Source organism: Stigmatopora argus, chromosome 17 (genome assembly GCF_051989625.1).
Source record: "Stigmatopora argus isolate UIUO_Sarg chromosome 17, RoL_Sarg_1.0, whole genome shotgun sequence".
In the NCBI taxonomy this organism is placed as follows: domain Eukaryota; kingdom Metazoa; phylum Chordata; class Actinopteri; order Syngnathiformes; family Syngnathidae; genus Stigmatopora; species Stigmatopora argus.
The window spans coordinates 7815680-7831575 of NC_135403.1; the positions used below are offsets into that span (position 1 = coordinate 7815680).

Sequence of the window (15896 nt, forward strand, 5' to 3'; positions counted from 1 at the left end):
CCTCTCAAAGGAAATTCATTGAGAATTTTCAACCAGAGGACTGCATTGTCCGTTACCGTTTGATTTGACATCTACTCTTGATTTTTCACAGGATAGCAGGGAAGAACTTCTTTTTGTGTGATGCCCAGTATAGTGCTTTATATTACTTCGAAAAAAAAAAGGCTAGGTTGTTTGCTCAAATAATAAATTTTCATGTATGCTTTTAGACAGGTTTGTTGCCCTTTCCTGGGAAAATTATGAAATGGGCCATATTTTGGTAGCCATTATCAGTGGTATAAAAGTCCCCAAGTATGATGAAATAGCCAAACAGTTCTAAGATTTAGAGCTCTGGTCTTCCTGTGTGGAGTTCACATGGTCTCACCTTACCTGCGTGGGTTTTCTCCAGGTCAGTTCAATTTCAGTTCAACAGTCAAATAATACAGTTAAAACTGTTTTTCTTTGGAAATGTATGTACAAATGATGTCATTTTTTAGCAAATTGAAAAATAGTATGTAATCATATACATCATATTTTTTTATTTACATTTAAAGAGCGGATATTGCTAGTGTTGTATTTCTGCGTGGTGCATGCTTAAGTGCAAGACTTGTTTTGGGAGTTAGGGTGGCTACTTCCTGGAAACACTAATAATATTTACGTTGTTCTGCATTATTACACATCAAAACATTTAAATTATTTTTGGAGGAGGGTCAAGTCAAAAACAAGATTATTTCTGGTGTTATGCACATGAAAATGATGTTGACTCTCTCTTTAACTTGCTTATTTAAAAGCACCACCTTGCTTCATTGTCTTTGCAAACAGACACTCTCTGGCTTACTCGAGGATGCAGAGAATGTTGTTTACCTTGAGTTCCATTACCATCTAGTCTCCGGTAGACTTGTTGTTGGTACTCGGACGTTTGGTCGCCGGATTTTTGGTCACCGGACGTTTGGTCGCCCGGAAGGTTATTGATAATTACCATTTAAAATTGTTGCTCAAATTCCCTAAATACAAACTGTGAACTATTATTTAGTCATACTTAATTCCCTATTAATTATTAGGCTTAAGAAAAGCTCCAAATTTCCCGGACTTTTATTGTGTTTTGTTGGAGAACTTGTTAAGACCCTGACTGACATCCCTTCCTAAGGGGACAACTCATGTACATACAAATTCTTATACACTCACACGTCCACTCAGTGAAACTGCTCAGGGCCATTGTTGGCTTTGATTGATGCGTAGACTGTGTTGTTTTACCTTGTTTGGTCGCCGGACTTTTGGTCACCGGACGTTTGGGTCCGGACGACCAAACGTCCGGTCACGCTTGTTGTTCTAGCCTGTTGGTCACTACACATTCTGAATCATTGCAACGCTGGTAGCTGATGGTGCCATAATGCAGGTGAAAGTCTGAACTACCTGCAGATGGTCAAAACAGAGCACACTTAACACTGTGACACCTACCTAGTACATGTGCAATAGGATATGCGCAATGCAATATGTGTACAGCCCTCCCAGACTGCCTTAGAGGAGAGGAAGAAGAGGGTTATATGAAGCGTGTACACTTCCTTTCCCTTTCGTCTTGGAGGTCACTGGAGTTCTGTAAAGTGCAAAAACCTCAGAAGAACACGATTCCCAATTTCAAACGTTGCGGAAAGTGTTCGCCACAGTCGGGGAATATCCAACAAGTAGTGTTTTATATTCGACAAGATCCCAGCTGGGAGGGTAAGCGCAAGCTTGAGGGGGAGAAAAGGGGCCAGCAAAGAGAGACACGCTTATCTTAGCCGAGCCGCGTGCTTCGGGTGAACTTATTTGGCGACTTCTGAATAACATGCAGTGAAGGTGGCAACATCCCAGACTCAGGCACTTCTCAGGCATCCTCTCTTCTCACAAAAGAGACTTGTTAACACGCTGCATGTTTTCTCCAACCCGTGGATGCAAGTTTGCACAACGAGGTGTTTTGGATGCTATTTTAAAATCATATAAAACCAAAGGGCAAATGTTTCTCATATTCCAAAACACTAATGTATTGACATGAGCTGACATACCTGTTTTGCTGTGGAACTTCTGTGAGTTGAAGTTATGTGTAAAATTCTTGCAAAAGGAGTCATATGATTGTTTTCTTTCTTGCCATAAGGATTTTAGGAAGAAGCACACAGTGAATATATTTAGCCTCATCCATTGCGCCAGAGTATTCATGCTTACATTTACTTTTATTTTAACTCAATCCCACAAACGTAATGTAGTAATTTCACTCCAGATAAAACAGAGGGGGGAGCTCATCCCCTCAAATCACACAGCACTCAACGGTGGTTTCTATTTCTAAATATAGTAAGATTGTTTCTTTTCACTTGCTCTTACATGACAAAAAAAACTAAACAAAACTGAGCAGTAAGCAAATCTCTAAGCTGGACATTTTTGTGTGTGACAGAAGCTGTGGAAAATGCAGGAATTTGTCGCAGTGCTATCTATAAATTATTCCATTATACAAGCCACTAATAGCCAGATAGATATAGTAATCTAACCCTTGGAGAGGCGACAAGAAAGCCAAGTGATGTGGTTTATTCTCAGGTTTTAATGTCAAGCCTTCTTTACGTGACTTTCATAAACACGCAAAACACGCACAGTTCATTCGGTGCATTCATTGGTCTGCTGCAGACAAGTGCGTTTCACTAAAAGTGTCTCTTTCAGACGAGTAGATTCCAATGTATGTCTGTGTTCCCCGTGCAAGCCAAACCTCTCTCTTGTGTACTCCTTGCAGCCTCTGATACACTTCATGGGCTCTGATGATGAGAAGGTTCGCAATGCTGCCGCTGACTGCGTGCGCAACATTCGTCTGCTCTTCCCAGGCCAGTCCAGGGCCAAAAAATCAACAACATGCATGTAATTGAACCATCTGGCTATGCATAAAATGTTATGATTATATCTAAAACTGGGTTTGTATTTATTTGTGATTGTGCTTCATCTTTTTTTTCGGATGCATTACCTCATGAGGATGAGGTAATGCGTGAAGCAATGACATCATCAAGCTAATTGTTACACATGTTTTTGCTATCATTTACCATGTCCACTTAAAAATTTCACAAACTGGATGCGTGCATTTTGGTGTATATTTTTATTTCATAATTTAAAGCACGAGATGGCCCGGTGAGTAAGTGGATGGCATTGGTCTCACAGTTCTGGGGTTGTGGGTTCGATCCCAGGTGGGTCCTAACATACCAGTGGTGCAATGTCAGGGTCTGCAGGGGTTTCTGTGCTGTCTTAAAAATATCTGAATCATAGACTGATGTTAATTATATTTTGTCCATGAATACTTGTGAAATAATTCCAAATTGTCTGTCAGCTTCCTTTCATTGCTTTTCACCAAGTTGCGCTGCTTCCAAGTGTGTGTTTTCATATTTATGCATTTAACCAATAACATTTCAGCCATTATTTGTTGCCAGGATCAGAAATCTACTTGCAGGTCTTCACAATCAGTTCTGCAGGACCTGAAAAAAGCGTCGAAATAACTGTAGCTTTAACCAATCAGATTTCGAGTTGGCGACACTAACGCTTTCATCACAGCGTAGGTACGTCATCGCTTTCACAAACTATGATTGGCTAGATAGTGGACGTGCCAGTGATACCAAGCTAACTGTAGCAAACTGCACTAGCAAATATACGTATCCTAAATAATATTTGAATTGTATGATGTTATTATTTATGTTTTTTTTTATTTGTGTCGCAGCTGTAGCTGCAGTAAAGTTATTATTGCCATATAATATTTATTGAGGCTTGGATTAATTCAGACGCAGAAATACTGAAGGCGTACATGTGAAATGCATCATGGGTGTGGACGAGGTCAGAGTTCAATTGGCCCGCCATTTTAAAAATGGCGGATGAGGCAGGAGACAGTACGGCTGTGGACTGCACAGCAGCTCAGAAGTCACGATTTTGACGATTTACCGAAGAAAGACCGGACAAACTTCTCACAGGACTATGCAGTGCTTTGGGTACGTTGTCATTTGGGGATTTCCAAGCCCAAGATCTCATTTTAAAAGTGCTTTTCGCCGGGACTGTGCTACGTTAGCGTGATGTAGCCCCATGTGTTTGGAGACAGAAAATGTTTGCAAACAAATTGGCTACATCGTGTTTAAGAACAAATCATGCTATTGTGTGTTTCAGTTCCTCAACGAACACAGAGTGCTGAATCACCAGCTACTCCTTTTTGGTCGTCTTGATGTTTTCAAGACGACCAAAAACGAGTAGCGTGTCGACACCATGACGAGCTGTTAGCAAAGGTGAGTCGTTTTTCAAATACTAGTTTCTATTTCCTCTCCGCGTAATAATTAAATGTCAGCGTTCAAGGCCATGCTCAATTACCTTGTTTATCATTATGATGCATTCAATTTTTGAATGAAAACACGAACTGATCTGGTGTTGACTTTTATTAGCAATAACCTGTGTGGATAACTCCCCCCACAAGTGCTATTAGTGGCAGTGTAAGAAATAAATAGTACATCTATAGAATATATACCAGTGTTCTTAACCTTGTTGGAGCTGCCGAACCGTACTTTAGTGTGAAATAAAAAATAGAAAAAAAATCAAATTTCTTGCAGCACTGATTGGCCAAGCAATGTCACGTGATTATATGCAGCAAGTAATGGTTAAGTGGGAGATATCATGATGAATCTCTGGCAGAGGCTCCACCGATGTATGTCTCAGGTTATTTATTCTATTTCATGTCTTGTTTACTAAACCTACTCGTTTTGTATCTTGCCTCGCTTCAGGGTCCACCCAAAGAAAAGGTGAATGATGCAGTCTTGGACTCAAAACATCCCAACTGGCCGCCAACTCTGGCTTGAGGGCCCCTGTCCATTGTCTTCCATATGTCCCACCACATCCGAATCAAATAATCAGTAAGCAGTCCAGGAGCTTGATCATGATCATTTGATTTTGGTGTGTTGGAAGACATGGCAAATAGACTAGATAGGCACCCTCGATGGATGGAGATCCCTAATTATAATGACTCTTATTTTTGAGTCTCTCTGCTGTGGCCAAAAAGTAAGTCATCAGAGGAATGTTTAATATTTCCATTTGCTTCCCCTCTTGCTGACTGAAGGAGAGATGGCAAAGTATCCTTTTAATATTAATTTAAAATACCTAACTTATTTTTACTGACCTTGACTAGATTGTTTTTTTTTAGTTGCTTGACTTGGTGTATTCGACATTTTACTTTTTGTTTTTCAGAATTCCAAGATGCTGTAGAGATTTCTCGTCGGACCATCGCACTGCTCTTTTTAAAAATGCTGGAGGGCCCACTACAACCTATCTTTGGACCCCCAATTGTGAGTATGGGACCCCTTTAATTTTTTTTTAGGTCAAATTTTGACTTGTTGTAAGGGACCCTTTTAATTTGTTTTATTTGTCTTTCAGAATTCCAAGACGCTGGAGAGATTTTTCGTCCATTTACCGTTGGACGAACGCACTGATTTTTTTAAAATGCTGGAGGGCCCACCCGATCAGTGAAAGCCCCAATTGTGAGTATGGGTCTTTTTTAATTTTTTTTAGGTCAAATTTTGACTTGTTGTAAGGGACCCTTTTAATTTGTTTTTATCTTTCAGAATTCCAAGACGCTGGAGAGATTTTTCGTCCATTTACCGTTGGACGAACGCACTGCTCTTTTTAAAAATGCTGGAGGGCCTACCCGAACCCATCAGTGAAAGCCCTGTTTTTTGTGGAAAAATAAAAGTTTTTAAATTGTATACATGTTTTATCCTTCATTTACCTAGCAAAAGAATGCAAGAAACATTAGAAGTTGGCATCACATTTGTGTTGTTTGGTGTGCTGTCTTTTCTCCACCTGCAGACAAAAGCAGAAGTACAGTTACACATTTTTACACTCTTAGAAATATTTTTTAAACCTAAAACGACTAATAGAAATACTTAGAATTAAACTGGGAACAAAACAATTATGCTTGGGAGAAAACACTTAGAATTAAATGAAATTGGGAAAAAACAGACATGAAATTATACTTAAGGAAAATTAACTTGTACTCTTGCATTAAATGTCTAATGCCATGCTGTGGACTTTATGCGGGGAGTAACAACAGTGAAAGCTCACCATGGTGATAAATATCAAATGTTACATGCTTTTATTTGGATATTCTGTAGAGTTTAGTGACACCACATCTTCAAGCAGGCAAATAAGATCATTTAGAGTCTGGACATTGGCCTGGAAAATAAGCAAAAGTTACCATATAAAGAGACAGGAGATTCAATAGATAGGCTTGTTTATTTTAAACTAGTTTTACCTTGATCTGGCCCTGTAACCTCAAGGGTGAGTGTTCTGGGCATGCAGGAAGAGCTGCATTGCTGATCTTAAAGAGGGAAAACTTGCAAAAAAAGAAGCAAAAGTTATATATAAAAACTGGAGATAAGCTTTGGTGTTTTTTTTTTTTAAACTAGTTTTACCTTGATCTGGGCCAGACTTCTCTCCTGTAAACTCAAGGGTGAGTGTACTGGGCACGCAGGAAAAGATGCACCTGGATGTAAAACAGATAACTTGATTTAACCAAACTATCTGGGAGTTACCAAACGATTATTACAGGCAAGAGAAATCTTACAATAAATTTAATAAACAGTCAAGATAAGTTAATGAGTGCTCCATGCTATTTTCCCTTTTCCAGACAAGGCGACTGAAAATACAGAGTGACGTTAACAACGAGGAGAAAGTGGTATTAATGATTTTTTGGGGTGAAAACAGAACAATTAGAATTACAAATGGGTGTTTAGCAATCGCAGTGAAAACTATCAATACAGAACCCACCAGGAGCTAAGTCGCATCTCTTGATGTCATTTTGAAGTGAGCCTTTACCCAACAAAATATCCATTGATGGCTTTGTTTGATTCAATTCAAAAGACACACGACTACACGACTCAATAATGGAGAGAAAACGGGCACCATTCAATTTTAAATCAAATTAGGAGTGTCGTCGTGACGCTAATGCTAATAGCTAGCTAGTCACATGCGGCACACAGCCAGTGGGGGAAAATGACTCCAAACTTAACTTGTCGACGGCGTGTTGAACCTGGCATTAAACTAACAGATTTGTTGGCGTTTGGGGCTCAATAGAGTCCTAAACAATATCCCGGTAGCGTGATAAAAATGCACTAAATGCATGAAAGTGCTCGACGCCTTACCTCGTCGTGCTAGTCGTCCATGAGCAGCAAAAACGCTGTTGGAAGGGGCGAGACACTGCGCATGCGCTTAATTTACGCAGTAACGCCTTCAGCTGTCTGAATCAACCCAACCCTCAAAAACTATTTTATGGCTATAAAACCTCTACTGAAGCTACAGCTGCGACACATAAAAAATCATCAATAATAACCTCATACCATTGAAATATTATTTAGGAATATAACCATATTTTACTCACCCAAAAAACTTTTTACCTGTACACAATATCCATCCTCCTTTCTTTCCTCCTTTTCTATGGCCATCGAAGCTAATGCTGAAAGTCGAGCCTGTCCTGTCGTATTTCTGATATACGTTTTAATTCGATTTAGTGCTGAAAATGTTCCTTCCCAGGCTTGCTTGCTTTGGGGTTGTCCGACCTTTCTTAATGATGCCCAGCTTTTTTTTCTTGAAAAGTCTGTCTTGAAAATGGCTTTGACAGTAAATCTGCAAACAAATCCGTTTCTTCTCCTCCTTCAGCCATTGCGGGTTGACAAAACCAATATTAAATCAACGGTTGGGAATCATTTTTCCCTTACATAGAAACAACCTTGTGTAGTCAAGACTTTCCAATAATGCCAAGGTAATGTGTGGCCACTTCATAGTGTAGAGCAGGGGTCTCGAACTCAATTTACCTGGGGGCCGCTAGAGGCCGAGTCTGGGTGAGACTGGGCCGCATCAGGATTTCCACAAGAAAAGCACTGATAAAACTTTCCAACGTTATAAAATATCTTTATTTTTTAACAAAAAATAATGAATTAAATAAATTAACTTAAAGATGAATAAAAAATAAATCAATCAGTAATATAAAACCAAATAATACTAATGAGCATACAGTAGATATACACTGGCTGGCTAAGTAGAGAAAATGAATTATTTTTATTCCGTTTCAAATGTCTGTATTAACAGCTCTTTAACCTTTAACTTTCTGAACTTGAATGGAACATTGAACATGAAATATTCTGAACACGGCTTCTTTTGCCTACTCGTTGCTGCTAGAGACCTGGCAGCGCTTCTTCTCACATAGTCACATTTGGCTTGAGGGAGGAAGCAGTGGAGACCCTCAGTAGAGCTTGAAGATGCTCATCAGTAAGTCTGGACCTGTACTTGGACTTATTGAAGTTCAAGGTGGAGAAGAGCTTCTCACACAAGTATGTGCTCCCAAAAAGGCACATGGTCCGCTTGAACCTTCGGGAAAGTTCAGGGAAGCTGGGGGTCAACTCTCTCAAAAATTGCCCAAGCTTGTCTGCTTCTCCACTCACCTCCCTGAACTTGGCTTTGAGTGCAGAGTTGCACTGCAGGTCAATGAGCTCCATTTGAAGCTCAGGAGGGGCATCTTGCACATCAAAGGAGAAGGGGTCCGCAAAAATTTGAAATGTGGCTTTGTGTGTCTTGAAGTCTGCAAATCTGCTTGCTTCGAAATGGCCTCAACATACTTCTCACCACTGAATGGTGTGCCTGCATCCACGAGAGCCTTGCATGCTGGGAAATGGCAAAGGTTTGTCTGAGAGAGCTGGGCTTTCCATAACACAAGTTTAGTGCAGAATGCTCTCACGTTGTCATAGGCAGCACTGACAAGTTGCCCCTGGCCTTGTAGCTTCTTGTTCAGTACATTAAGCTCATGTGTGATATCAACAAGAAAAGCCAAGTCCATGAGCCATTTGGGATCACTTAGCACAGGATCAATCAACTCACAAACGGCGTAGCTAGCTTTGACTGCTGCATTACTGTCTTTGGTAGCCTTCTTGAAGAGATCCTGTTGCCTCAGAAGACGTGTTTTAAGACTGGCAACCTGGTTGGCTCTCTCATCTCCCTGGTATTTTTCGTACTCCTCAGCATGTCTCATAGTACAATTACGTTTCAAATTGTATTCCTTGTGCACCGCAACTTTTTCAGTGTAAATGAGACACGTCGGGGTGCCCCTGTGTTCAACAAAGAAATATTGCACTCCCCACTTTTCTTGAAACTGTCTGTGCTCATCACCGACCTTTCTCTTCACGGCAGGCTTTGAAAGAGACATCTCTGGGGCTCTGTAATATGTTTTTCCACTTGGAATGAGTCTCGGGTTGATCTTTCACATTCAGTCGCGCGGGTTTGTGGCGCATGTGCACTTTCGCTCTCCGTTTCAATCGCGGAGATGGCTACAGACACTGACACAGGCTGGATCACGGATCATAGCGCCTCATTCAGTTCTATGCTGAGAGCAGCGGAGGAGTGTGCGCGCCGAGCGGAGTGATCGGCCTCACGGCTTCTCCTCCGCCCAGCTGATTGGAGGAATGAATGAGTGAGTGAGCGAGGGACTGGACAGCCCGGCCGATGTCCCGCCCTCCAGAGCCGTATACCTCACCGTGATTGGTTCATTCAGCTCCGAACCAAAGTTCCCTCTAATTTTTTGTTGGTCTGAGCAGAAAGACAACCTCCCTGAGTGCACTGAGTACCAGTGTGAGCGACATCATCGGTACTCGGATGATTCGCCTAAAGACGTTTCGCCGACGGACGTTTGACAGACGGGCAGGTCGCCGAATGGACGTTCCACCGAACGTTCATTCGGCCGAACGGAGGTTTCGCCGAAACGGGATTCGAACGCTCGCCCCGCCGGATCGTGTGTGTACAAGTTTTTCAACCTCGGCCCGCGGGCCATATACGGCCCGTTAGGATTTTTAATCCGGCCCGCCGCCGGTGTTGTCCAAATTATAGTAAAAATCAATGTTCGTCTACCATCAATGGCAGTCCGGGAATAAGCACTCTTGGGCAGGCAGATGTAGCAGAACCGAGCCGTAAAATGACAGCAATCGGGTCAAATCCATCCTAAAACAGCATTTAATGATTAAATACAAATACTGGATGATATCGCGATGGAGGCAAAAAAACGTCTATAGACGTCCATTCGCCAAACGGCTCAAAATGCTCTCAAATTCGGTCAAATACAGCTGAAAACAGCGTTTAATGATTAAATACAAATGCTAGTATTTGTATTTAATCATTAAACTAACAAATACTAGTACGACCTGTCCGTCTGTCAAACGTCCGTCGGCAGGTGCATGTCAATGTTCCCTCTAATTTTTCATGTAAAACATGCTGTAAAACAAGAAAAACATGAGTGGACAGAGCTACTGCCACTGGCTGCCACTTAAACGGCGCCATCATGGGGAAAGGGGTAAAAAAAAAAAAAAAAAAAAAAAAAAAAAAAAAAAAAAAAAAAAAAAAAAAAAAAAAAAAAAAACTTTCATATTAGGACGGGGGCCGCAAATTATCGTCCCGCGGGCCGCAGTTGGCCCGCGGGCCGCAAGTTTGAGACCCCTGGTGTAGAGGTTTGTTCACCTGACTGCCATGCCGGCATGTGTGGTTCAAATCCCAGGTAGGAATCATTTTTCCCTTAAATAGAAACAACCGTGTGTAGTCAAGACTTTCCGATAATGACAAAGTAACGTGTGGCTACCATGGTGTAGAGGTTCACTCACCTGACTGTAATGTGGGCAGGTGTGGTTCGAATCCCGATCTGGAAACATTTTTCGCTTAAATAGAAACAACCGTGTGTAGTCAAGACTTTCCAATAATGTCCAAGTAAAGTGTGGCCACCATGGTGTAGAGGTTCACTCACCTGACTGTAATGTGGGCAGGTGTGGTTCGAATCCCGGTCGAGAAACCTTTTTCCCTCAAATAGAAACAACCGTGTGTAGTCAAGACTTTCCAATAATGTCAAAGTAAAGTGTGGCCACCATGGTGTAGTGGTTCACTCACCTGAATGTAATGTGGGCAGGTGTGGTTCGAATCCCGATCTGGAAACATTTTTCCCTTAAATAGAAACAACCGTGTATAGTCAAGACTTTCCAATAATGTCAAAGTAAAGTGTGGCCACCATGGTATAGTGGTTCACTCACCTGACTGCAATGTGGGCAGGTGTGGTTCGAATCCCGGTCTGGAAATATTTTTCCCTTAAAAATAGAAACAACCCTGTGTAGTCAAGACTTTCCAATAATGTCAAAGTTAAGTGTGGCCATCATGGTGTAGTGGTTCACTCACCTGACTTCCCTGTGGGCAGGTGTGGTTCGAATCCTGGTCTGGAAACATTTTTCCCTTAAAAATAGAAACAACCGTGTGTAGTCAAGACTTTCCAATAATGTCTAACTTAGTGTGGCCACCATGGTTTAGTGGTTCACTCACCTGACTGCAATGTGGGCAGGTGTGGTTCGAATCCGGGTCTGGAAACATTTTCCCTTAAATAGAAACTACCGTGTGTAGTCAAGACTTTCCAATAATGACAAGATTAAGTGTGGCCACCATGGTGTAGTGGTTAACTCACCTGACTTTGCTGTGGGCAGGTGTGGTTCGAATCCTGGTCTGGAAACATTTTTCCCTTAAGTAGAAACAACCGTGTGTAGTCATGACTTTCCAATAATGTCAAAGTTAAGTGTGGCCACCATGGTATAGTGGTTCACTCACCTGACTTCCCTGTGGGCAAGTGTGGTTCGAATCCCGGTCTGGAAACATTATTCCCTTAAATAGAAACAACCGTGTGTAGTCAAGACTATCCAATAATGTCAAAGTAAAGTGTGGCCACCATGGTGTAGCGGTTCACTCACCTGACTGTAATGTGGGCAGGTGTGGTTCGAATCCCGGTTGAGAAACATTTTTCCCTCAAATAGAAAAAAACGTGTGTAGTCAAGACTTTCCAATAATGTCATAGTAAAGTGTGGCCACCATGGTGTAGTGGTTCACTCACCTGAATGTAATGTGGGCAGGTGTGGTTCGAATCCCGATCTGGAAACATTTTTCCCTTAAATAGAAACAACCGTGTATAGTCAAGACTTTCCAATAATGTCAAAGTAAAGTGTGGCCACCATGGTGTAGTGGTTCACTCACCTGACTGCAATGTGGGCAGGTGTGGTTCGAATCCCGGTCTGGAAACATTTTTCCCTTAAATAGAAACAACCGTGTGTAGTCAAGACTTTCCAATAATGTCAAAGTAAAGTGTGGCCACCATGGTGTAGAGGTTCACTCACCTGACTGTAATGTGGGCGGGTGTGGTTCGAATCCCGGTCTAGAAACATTTTTCCCTCAAATAGAAACAACCGTGTGTAGTCAAGACTTTCCAATAATGTCAAAGTAAAGTGTGGCCACCATGGTGTAGTGGTTCACTCACCTGACTGCAATGTGGGCAGGTGTGGTTCAAATCCTGGTCTGGAAACATTTTTCCCTTAAATAGAAACAACCGTGTGTAGTCAAGACTTTCCAATAATGTCAAAGTAAAGTGTGGGCACCATGGTGTAGTGGTTCACTCACCTGACTTGCAGGTGTGGTTCGAATTCCAGTCTGGAAACATTTTTTCCCTTAAATAGAAACAACCGTGTGTAGTCAAGACTTTCCAATAATGACAAAGTACGGTGTGGTCACCATGGTGTAGTGGTTCACTCACCTGACTGCATTGTGGGCAGGTGTGGTTCGAATCCCGGTCTGGAAATATTTTTCCCTTAAAAATAGAAACAACCCTGTGTAGTCAAGACTTTCCAATAATGTCAAAGTAAAGTGTGGCCATCATGGTGTAGTGGTTCACTCACCTGACTTCCCTGTGGGCAGGTGTGGTTCGAATCCTGGTCTGGAAACATTTTTCCCTTAAAAATAGAAACAACCGTGTGTAGTCAAGACTTTCCAATAATGTCTAAGTTAAGTGTGGCCACCATGGTTTAGTGGTTCACTCATCTGACTGCAATGTGGGCAGGTGTGGTTCGAATCCGGGTCTGGAAACATTTTCCCTTAAATAGAAACAACCGTGTGTAGTCAAGACTTTCCAATAATGACAAAGTTAAGTGTGGCCACCATGGTGTAGTGGTTAACTCACCTGACTTCCCTGTGGGCAGGTGTAGTTCAAATCCCGGTCTGGAAACATTTTTCCCTTAAATAGAAACAACCGTGTGTAGTCAAGACTTTCCAATAATGACAAAGTTAAGTGTGGCCACCATGGTGTAGTGGTTAACTCACCTGACTTCCCTGTGGGCAGGTGTGGTTCGAATCCCGCTGTCGGGAGATATTTTTCCTTAGTTGTTTCTATATGTTTGTAGTCAAGACCTTCCAATAATGACAAAGTTAAGTGTTGCCACCATGGTGTAGTGGTTAACTCACCTGACTTACCTGTGGGCAGGTGTGGTTCGAATCCTGGTCTGGAAACATTTTTCCCTTAAATAGAAACAACCGTGTGTAGTCAAGACTTTCCAATAATGTCAAAGTTAAGTGTGGCCACCATGGTGTAGTGGTTAACTCACCTGACTTCCCTGTGGGCAGGTGTAGTTCGAATCCCGGTCTGGAAACATTTTTCCCTTAAAAATAGAAACAACCGTGTGTAGTCAAGACTTTCCAATAATGTCAAAGTTAAGTGTGGCCACCATGGTGTAGTGGTTAACTCACCTGACTTCCCTGTGGGCAGGTGTGGTTCGAATCCCGCTGTCGGGAGACATTTTTCCTTAGTTGTTTCTATATGTTTGTAGTCAAGACCTTCCAATAATGACAAAATTAAGTGTGGCCACCATGGTGTAGTGGTTAACTCACCTGACTTCCCTGTGGGCAGGTGTGGTTCGAATCCTGGTCTGGAAACATTTTTCCCTTAAATAGAAACAACCGTGTGTAGTCAAGACTTTCCAATAATGTCAAAGTTAAGTGTGGCCACCATGGTGTAGTGGTTAACTCACCTGACTTCCCTGTGGGCAGGTGTGGTTCGAATCCCGCTGTCGGGAGACATTTTTCCTTAGTTGTTTCTATATGTTTGTAGTCAAGACCTTCCAATAATGACAAAATTAAGTGTGGCCACCATGGTGTAGTGGTTAACTCACCTGACTTCCCTGTGGGCAGGTGTAGTTCGAATCCCGGTCTGGAAACATTTTTCCCTTAAAAATAGAAACAACCGTGTGTAGTCAAGACTTTCCAATAATGTCAAAGTTAAGTGTGGCCACCATGGTGTAGTGGTTAACTCACCTGACTTCCCTGTGGGCAGGTGTGGTTCGAATCCCGCTGTCGGGAGACATTTTTCCTTAGTTGTTTCTATATGTTTGTAGTCAAGACCTTCCAATAATGACAAAGTTAAGTGTGGCCACATTGGTGTAGTGGTTAACTCACCTGACTTCCCTGTGGGCAGGTGTGGTTCGAATCCTGGTCTGGAAACATTTTTCCCTTAAAAATAGAAACAACCGTGTGTAGTCAAGACTTTCCAATAATGTCAAAGTTAAGTGTGGCCACCATGGTGTAGTGGTTAACTCACCTGACTTCCCTGTGGGCAGGTGTAGTTCGAATCCCGGTCTGGAAACATTTTTCCCTTAAAAATAGAAACAACCGTGTGTAGTCAAGACTTTCCAATAATGTCAAAGTTAAGTGTGGCCACCATGGTGTAGTGGTTAACTCACCTGACTTCCCTATGGGCAGGTGTGGTTCGAATCCCGCTGTCGGGAGACATTTTTCCTTAGTTGTTTCTATATGTTTGTAGTCAAGACCTTCCAATAATGACAAAGTTAAGTGTGGCCACCATGGTGTAGTGGTTAACTCACCTGACTTCCCTGTGGGCAGGTGTGGTTCGAATCCTGGTCTGGAAACATTTTTCCCTTAAAAATAGAAACAACCGTGTGTAGTCAAGACTTTCCAATAATGTCAAAGTTAAGTGTGGCCACCATGGTGTAGTGGTTAACTCACCTGACTTCCCTGTGGGCAGGTGTGGTTCGAATCCCGCTGTCGGGAGACATTTTTCCTTAGTTGTTTCTATATGTTTGTAGTCAAGACCTTCCAATAATGACAAAGTTAAGTGTGGCCACTTCATGGTGTAGAGGTTAACTCACCTGACTACCGTGTGGGCAGGTGTGGTTCGAATCCCGCTGTCGGGAGACATTTTTCCTTAGTTGTTTCTATATGTTTGTAGTCAAGACCTTCCAATAATGACAAAGATAAGTGTGGCCACTTCATGGTGTAGAGGTTAACTCACCTGACTACCGTGTGGGCAGGCGGGGTTCAAATCCCGGTGGCCGCTGACTTACTGGTGGATGAACCATTTTGCCATTAAAAAAGACTAAGTCATCTTTCCTTAAATAAAAGCACCCAATGACCACATATAGGCGGGCCGCCTCGTGGTGTAGTGGGTTAGTCACCTGCCTGCCATGTAGTAGGCGAGGGTTCACGTCCCGGTGTCGCCAGTCAACGACCGTATGGTGTCGGCAGTCGGCCGCAGGCCGACTGTCGAACACCACCAGGAACCCCCTCCCCCCAACTGTCTTCCGGTCAGCCGAAGGCTGACCGGAAATAATTGTTTTGCTGAAAAAAATGACTAAGTCTTTATTTTAATGGAAAAAAGTTATTCCATATACTGAACTACATAGTGTAGTGTTCAGTCAAACGACAGCGGGAATCGAACCCCAGCTGCCCACATAGCAGTCAGGTGAACGAACCTCTACGCCACGAAGTGGCCACATCTGACTTTGTCATTATTGGAAGGTCTTGACTACAAATATATAGAAACAACTAAGGGAAAAAGTTTCCTGACTGGGATTTTAACCCAGGTTGCCCACATGGCAGTCAGGTGTGTGAACCTCTACACCGCGAATTGGCCACTCTACTTTGTCATTAATGGAAGGTCTTGACTACACATATATAGAAACAACTAAGCACCACTAGCAACCCCCAACCCATCTGTCCCCAAGCAACTGTCTTCCAGTCAGCCGTTGAAAAATTGTTTTTAT

At 42.3% G+C, this 15896-nt stretch overlaps 2 protein-coding genes and 2 long non-coding RNA genes across 13 annotated transcripts in view; 2 read left to right on the top strand and 2 right to left on the bottom strand.

Moving 5' to 3' along the window:
* The window catches only part of odad2 (outer dynein arm docking complex subunit 2), a 37902-nt gene extending 35000 nt beyond the window's left edge, over positions 1–2902 (top strand). For 9 of the 10 annotated variants that reach the window (XM_077623861.1, XM_077623862.1, XM_077623860.1 and 6 more), the window contains one exon: positions 2732–2902. In XM_077623861.1, the coding sequence (XP_077479987.1) occupies positions 2732–2857 (126 nt within the window). In that variant the 3' untranslated portion in view covers positions 2858–2902. The other variant, XM_077623868.1, reaches the window with a different exon arrangement.
* Positions 2903–4737: 1835 nt separating this feature from the next.
* Positions 4738–5714, top strand: LOC144091495 (uncharacterized). The gene is made up of 4 exons (XR_013305733.1): positions 4738–4868; positions 5200–5297; positions 5386–5489; positions 5574–5714. It is a non-coding gene; the product is annotated as an uncharacterized LOC144091495 (long non-coding RNA).
* Positions 5715–6086: 372 nt separating this feature from the next.
* On the bottom strand, positions 6087–11242 carry LOC144091661 (uncharacterized). The gene is made up of 5 exons (XR_013305798.1): positions 11209–11242; positions 10507–10560; positions 6423–6493; positions 6263–6328; positions 6087–6183 (listed from the first exon to the last, which is right to left on the bottom strand). It is a non-coding gene; the product is annotated as an uncharacterized LOC144091661 (long non-coding RNA).
* Positions 11243–13296: 2054 nt separating this feature from the next.
* LOC144092121 (uncharacterized) lies at positions 13297–15212 on the bottom strand. Its single transcript, XM_077624910.1, has 8 exons — positions 15198–15212; positions 14860–14895; positions 14718–14771; positions 14435–14488; positions 14293–14346; positions 14010–14063; positions 13446–13499; positions 13297–13359 (listed from the first exon to the last, which is right to left on the bottom strand). Exons 1-8 carry the CDS (start codon positions 15210–15212, stop codon positions 13297–13299), a joined length of 384 nt encoding a protein of 127 aa, XP_077481036.1.
* Positions 15213–15896: the final 684 nt, after the last annotated feature.

What these genes read in the sequence shown, in the direction of transcription:
- LOC144092121 (XM_077624910.1), bottom strand. An exon ending in CCTGCCCACAGGGAAGTCAG is followed by an intron (nt 14,489 to 14,717) that starts GTGAGTTAACCA and finishes TCTATTTTTAAG; the next exon opens with GGAAAAATGTTTCCAGACCG. An exon ending in CCTGCCCACAGGGAAGTCAG is followed by an intron (nt 14,347 to 14,434) that starts GTGAGTTAACCA and finishes TCTATTTTTAAG; the next exon opens with GGAAAAATGTTTCCAGACCA.